Source organism: Zea mays, chromosome 3 (genome assembly GCF_902167145.1).
Source record: "Zea mays cultivar B73 chromosome 3, Zm-B73-REFERENCE-NAM-5.0, whole genome shotgun sequence".
Classification (NCBI taxonomy): domain Eukaryota; kingdom Viridiplantae; phylum Streptophyta; class Magnoliopsida; order Poales; family Poaceae; genus Zea; species Zea mays.
In genome coordinates this window covers 211,156,821-211,163,690 of record NC_050098.1, presented here as the reverse complement: position 1 = coordinate 211,163,690, position 6,870 = coordinate 211,156,821, and the positions used below count along the sequence as shown (strand labels likewise).

General features: G+C 40.3%; 1 protein-coding gene across 1 annotated transcript; it reads right to left on the bottom strand.

Annotated features, from left to right (window-relative positions):
* Positions 1 to 339: 339 nt before the first annotated feature.
* On the bottom strand, positions 340 to 5,524 carry LOC103634467 (trifunctional UDP-glucose 4,6-dehydratase/UDP-4-keto-6-deoxy-D-glucose 3,5-epimerase/UDP-4-keto-L-rhamnose-reductase RHM1). The gene is made up of 5 exons (XM_020551040.3): positions 3,744 to 5,524; positions 3,228 to 3,653; positions 2,465 to 2,519; positions 467 to 593; positions 340 to 373 (listed from the first exon to the last, which is right to left on the bottom strand). The coding sequence occupies exons 1-5, from the start codon at positions 5,436 to 5,438 to the stop codon at positions 340 to 342; spliced, it is 2,337 nt and encodes a 778-aa protein (XP_020406629.1). The 5' UTR covers positions 5,439 to 5,524.
* Between the last annotated feature and the right edge of the window lie 1,346 nt (positions 5,525 to 6,870).

The following is a 6,870-nucleotide window of genomic DNA, read 5'->3' as shown; positions in this document are numbered from 1 at the left end:
ACTGTACATAGCTGACAACAGCTATACTGTACATAGCTGACATATGTAAATTACAGATTAGTGGCATGAAACTAACTTGATAACTGTATATACTTGATAAAGCTATGAGAAACAGAACAATGAAAGCAACTCGTAGTGATGGGTTCCTGTGTAATCTATGGACCTGATGGCTTAATTGAAAAGGGCCTTCCAGACCTTGATTCACTAAAGCCGCCTCATTTTAGTTCATCCCAGGCTACCCTGCAGCTGATGGTTTACTCAAGAAGACAATTACAGAAGGCAAGGTTGGTGGAAGACAAGGAAAGAGAGTAGGAATCGACCCATCAGGTTATTGAGACATTAGTAGAAGAGGTAGGGGATGCAGTGGAGAGGACTGTAATGAGTGCAGGACAAATCCTGGTTAAACCGGCAAACTGCGTTGATGTTGGACGACCAGCTCCGCAGTCTGCTGGAATTGCCCTGTCACCTGAACAGCAGCAGTTCCTCAACCAGCTTACCAAGCAGATTTATTGCATCCTCCCAACCTCGGCTGATCTGATCCTGAAGAATAATAGCACCAAAACACTTGTTGCGACTCCCCGGCTGATCTGATCCTGAAGAATAATAGCCACTAAAAACTAGAAGTACTGAACAATACTTAACAGATATTTGACATTAACCCTGATTTAGTTGTAACATAAAGTACTGTTATAGACAGGGAGGTTAATATTGAAACAAATAGGTGCTGATCTATGTGAGTTACTTCACTGCATATTTCTTTTTAATATGGTATGCCAATCTCCGTTTCTACATATTTGTTGTCTATCTCAGTTTAGTAAGCACCTGCTCATACCTTTGTGGTGCCTTCTGTTAGCGGTTTCATTACAAGTTGTCCTGCTCTTGATCTGAATTTACGGATTAGAATTTTGTCCAATTGGTCTTGCTAATTGCATCTATATTCTGCTAAATTTAACAGCTTTTGATACTAAAACTATTGTTCTGATTATTATGCATTTGTTCATTGGCTATGATGCAAGCTACACCAGAGTATTGGACTGCCGTTGCATAGTTATTTTCAATGAATTATTGAAGTGACAAATTTGTGCGATTACTGATACTTTTCAGATTGTGCGGATTTGGTAAAGGGAGCCAAGGACAAGCATTTGAGGGTTAAGAGACTTGTCAGGATCCCTACTAAGGTTCTCCACATCACCACTCGTGTGCCCCCTTGCGGTGAAGGTATCAAGCTGTCTGCTGGTTGGCTTTGTTTAATTTTACTGATTGAGTTTTTAGTGCTTTCATAAATAGGAATACGTAATACATTGATCTGTTCACTATTCACTAATTTATACATGTGTTAAGCATTAAAGTGCTCCCAGTTCACACAATATTATGCTATTGTTAATTTTATTTTTGATTCCATTTATTTCTTAAAACGATTTTTCTTAATACTATAACATGTAAAACTACTGTATCTATCCTGCACCATGTGAGGTGATTTTTGTTATTAACGTTATTATCTACTCCCTGTGTTCCTAATTATTGGTCACTTTGGCTTTTCTATAGTATAATATTCCCAACTTGTGTGTATTTCGGGTATTTATTGGGGTGGTGTAAAGTTTATATGCATACTTCCTGTATACAGAGGTTGATGCTATTTATGTAATGATATTGGTAAGGCTTAGCTAATATTATGATTTGTGTACGGTGAGTTGCATCCGTTCACAATTCTCTTTATCACATGCTTCTCTTCCTTGGATTTTGGATCTGCCATTACGTACAAGAACAAACACCATTTACTGCTCAAATAGATAACACCATCTAACTATCAAATTTCTGCTTCAATAAAATTCACCACTACCAGATTCCTCAGTTTCAATGAGAGCAAGAAGAGCAGTATCTATAACTTCAACCTGTAGATGTGCACGGTTGATCCGTTAAGTCCTAATTTACCGTAATAACGTGGAACCAGAAACAAGAAGCAAGTGCACTGTCCTAATTTATAGTTCGTTTAACTTTTCTAATCTTAAATTTAACCACTCGTCTTATAGTTGCGCCACTGCGATCAGAATTGACAGATGCAAGCAGTCGAATAGGGTCGACCACATGCTTACAACGTGTAGTGCTCGAAACCCATCTCCATAAGCCACAGAAGAATCTGTTTCGATTTGGTGCTTGAAGAACTCGCCAAGTCTTTTTTTCGAATTCCGTCTTTGCACCCTTTTCATTGAGGAAGATGTAGAAGATGATGACGACGCATCTGAGGTTGTTGCCATGCTACCAGAACCTAATGTGATTTCTGACTCAAGCCAAAGATGAGCTAGAACCTGACAGTTACCTTCTTCAACCTCTGGACTCAGGGTTCAGTATCCTACCCCCAAAAAAGACATTAAGATAGTAAATATTGTTGTACTGCAAACATATAATGGTATCGAAGAATGAAGTGGAAGTTGCAGATGAAGATAAACAAGCACAACCAGAATACCTGTAAGTAGGAGGTAAGCATGCACCATCTCATGCGCTAGAATCGAGCCAGCAGCCTACATGCAATTAAATAAATGAAAATTAAAACGTGCAAGCATTCTGACGGATTGGTAGTAGAATCAATGTTCGTCGAAGGGAAACTAAATCAATTGTAATTAGTGTGTTAAATAATAAGAATGAAATCACCTTGGCAGCTCGTACAGTATAAGAATTGCAGTCACTTCACACCGTCGAATGAGTTTGTATGGCCCTGTGATCATATCTATGGTGATCTGTTGCCTGGTCCAATTATTGGTCTTTTTAATATATAGACCAATTAAGCAAAACAAGGAAACATTTTAAATTCATATAATTGTAACAATCTGCTCCTTAGATAAGCAGAGGCATCTCCACCAAATACCAGTAACTGAGAACCAAGGATATTGATTGTCCATCTCAAGCTATGTAATGCAAAGTAAAAAAAAAGAAATGTCATATAGAATCCAACAAGGTTGCAAGTAAACATGTGCACCAGTTCAATCACAAACCAGATTGGCTCTATGTACAGAAGAAAGGAAACTTTCAACAGGACTACCATCAATGAGTTAAACTGCATCTAGAAATTTAGCACTATCATCTACAATCAGCTTAGTTCTTGTAAAATTGAGACCATCCCGATAATATCAACAAGCAATGTTTTAGGTAAAGGGTACACCAACGAACCAAGTTAGACAACTGATACTTGTGTAATGAGAAGTATGTGTGTGTCGAAGGAAATTAATTACCTCACAGACATATTTGATCAAAGAATCCTTGATGGACATCAGTTGAGAGAACTCGGCCTTCAATTTCGACGCATCCATCTCATTGTTGCTTCTAGGTGCGACTATGACCTTGGATTGCTCTTCGAGTGTGAAGTTGGTCCACTTAAAATCAGGATTGATGTATTTCTTGTACATCTCCAGAATCTCATTGTGGCTGACAACGCCAGGGTTGGTGAAGTTCCATATGCCCCTGCAGTCCCGTTTTGCCATCTCAATGGAGATGGGCAGAAGCTCATCCAAAATTGTCATGCTGTTGGGAATGTTCACCACCTTGTCGTAACGAGCTATCTTTGTGATGAAGTTACGAGGATTGTTTAGATCTGATGATATAGGCATCCTGACCCTAAGAGTACAGACATTATCATACTCCTTCAACAGCTCTTCCACCTGCACCATGATGAACAGCACAGAAATTAGCTTCAGGCATAATGAAGTAAAAGAAAAATGCTTGACAAAAAAAGAACATCCCGAACTTACCATTGCTTTTGTTTTGGAATAAAAGGAACCCGTAAAGTTGGGTGTGTCTTCCTCTTTAAAGCCAATACCAGACCCTTCGGGGTGCTTGGCATCATACTCAAATATACAACCTGTAGCATAATTAATCATTAGCAGACCCTGCTCGCGACAGACATCAGCAAGATTCAATATGCCTACAACATTGGTGCGGATGGTGTCCTGTTTATGGGTCTCACACCAATCAACATTTGGTCTCCCAGTGACTCCGGCAGCATTAAAAACTTGAGTTGGCTTCACATTTCTAATGTCCTCCAACAGCTGAGAGCGCTCCTCCAAGCGTCCTTTCCCATATTCATATGGTATCCCTTGCTTGTCACAAATCTTCCCAAGGAGGCCACCAATCCATCCAGTCCTGCCATAGATTAAGAACTTGTACAAAGGCTTTTGAGGGGCAGCAGTGGTCCTTTTGGCACTGGTTGCAGGAGCTGTTGTGCTAGCTTCAGCTGGTGAAGAAGTCAGAGATTTGATATCCTCAGTCCAGTTATGCCTTTCAACTCCAGGAATCATCAACATCCTTGGGTGAGGGAGCAAAGCACCAGTGACATCTCCCCAGTAATCAGGATTGGTGGTGTACCACTCGATTGTCTTCTTCAAGCCCTCTTCCCATGGTGTGCGCTCTGCCCATCCCAGTCTCTTAAGCTTCTGATCATCCAAGAAGTACCTCTGGTCATTGAAGGGCCTGTTCTCAACAAACATGATTACTTTTTCAGTATCCAAGCCAAAGAGCCTGCAAATGTCTTTGGCCACATCAATCACCCTCCTCTCCTTCACAGTACCAATATTATACACATGTCCAACCTCCCCTTTGTGAAGAACAACCTCAAAAGCTTCAGCCACATCCTCACAATATAGGTAGCTCCTGACATTGGAACCATCTCCATGAATTGGAAGAGGCAGACCTCTCATGGCCAAAAGAATGAATTTGGGAATAAGTTTCTCAGGGAACTGATTTGGCCCATACACGTTGTTGCCCCGAGTGGTTATCACAGGAAGACCATAAGATCTTCCATATGCCATCACAAGCATTTCAGCCCCAGCTTTTGTAGCTGAATACAGATTTGTTGGAAGCAGCTGTGAGGCCTCATGATTACCAACCACAGCATCTTCATCAGTTTCTCCATAGACCTCATCAGTACTGACATGAATAAACCTCCTGATCTGGCCAGTGACCTTGCAAGCCTCAAGAAGGACGTGGGTACCATATATATTATTTTTTGTGAACTCAAATGAATTGCCAAATGAATTATCTACATGAGTCTGAGCAACAAAGTGCATGATGGTGTCAATCGACTCTGTGACCAGAAGGTGGTTCACCAGATCAGCACTTGCAATGTCACCCTTGACAAACTTCAAATTTGGTGAAGCCCGTGAGGGGTTGAGGTTCTTTAGGCTGGAGCAGTAATCGAGCTTGTCGAGGACAACAATCTTGTAGTGCGGGTAGTTCCTAACCAGACAGTTGGTGACATGCGATGCAATAAAACCAGCAGCACCGGTGATGAGAATGTTCTTGGGCTCGTAAGTCGCCATCCTTGTCTGATAGTTCTGTGACCTGTTATAATATGCTAGCAAACACAATGAGATCATGAGTACTCTCACAAGGACAAGTTGAGGAATGACATTAGAGAAAACAAAACAAAAAAGAGATCTGGTTGCCATCACAGGGGAATTATTTTAAACATGGACACAATTAAGTAATACTGTAGTAAAATGTAGTACTCGGATGATCGGATCTAATCTGGAACACTATACAAAATCCATATAATTCCAGATACGTGGGTACCATGCTCTTGCCTAAAAGCTTTGTATGCTACACAATTAACATTACCAGTAAGAATCATTTATTATATATATACTACAAGTAAGCATATAGTGTTACCAACAGAAGTTCTGAATAAATGAGTGACTGTTAGAAACACTGATTTTACTATATACCTAACCATTGTGTATATTTAAGTGCATAGCCCAAAAAACTACCGTCTAGAAAAGCCAAAATCTCTAATGATTTGGAGTGGAGGGAGTATAATCCGTGTATATCGTTACTGGCCATCTTGAAACCAACCGTTCATTATTAGGCTCATTACTCATTAGCCACCTTGAAAGATGGCTCCTGACTGGCACTTCCTCATCTTGCTCCCAGCAGAAAGATGAATAAAAAATAAAATAGCAGACGCTAACTCATGTTTAATCTAAGTTTAATCTTCCTAGGTGCTAGGCAGTTGTATAGGGCCTACCTAGCGCGTACACAGTGCAAGATAACAAGGTTGGAGCATCTGAGAAACAAGGGGGCTGGAACCTTTAGCAAAGCAGCAACTTTGCATACCCAGCTCGCCACATTTCAGTGACAGGCAGTCTGGTTCCAAGTTTTTAAGAAATAACTGAAAATTGTAAAGGAGAAAACAGACTGAGAACCTAACAAAGAGGAGCAACACAGAATGAACACTATATAGACAACTGCAATGTATCACAATTTACCTTGTACTTATCAACAACCAGAATGCTCTCAACTAAAAGAACATGACTTGAAGTTGAGATCACTTTGCCATCGGCGGCGAGAAACTCTGCCCTTACCTAAGCAAAAACAATGTAAGGAGGCACATTAGATTGAAACAAATCATCGATGTAACCAGGGGTAAAATTCATAAGCCCAGTTTAAACCCCCCATCATAACGTGTCCAGTTCAGAGTGCAGTCCAAACAAGTGCAGAAGAAAGCACAAATCCTTCCCCTCCTGTTATGTTTAATCAGTCATTTATATATAGAACCACACTATCCAGAACAGAGGTCACAGTCCTTGTCATAAGACGCTATACAAATATCAGATGACATGCAGAAGAGTAACATTGTTATATACAATACTTTGATTGGATACACCATTTAATTATCCTTCACTATGTATACTGAAAATGCGGTGTGATGGATCGGAAATAATAATATCACTCTTTTGTGCCACCAAGCTGGATTTCTGGAATAATAATGGAGACATGCTTGGGGGTCTAATGATTCTCTTCTGTGCTCTAGCTGCCATTTGGTTGGTTGGCCAGCGCATTGCCCAACCCATATATATGTCCCATCTTTGTTCTTTTAGTCTC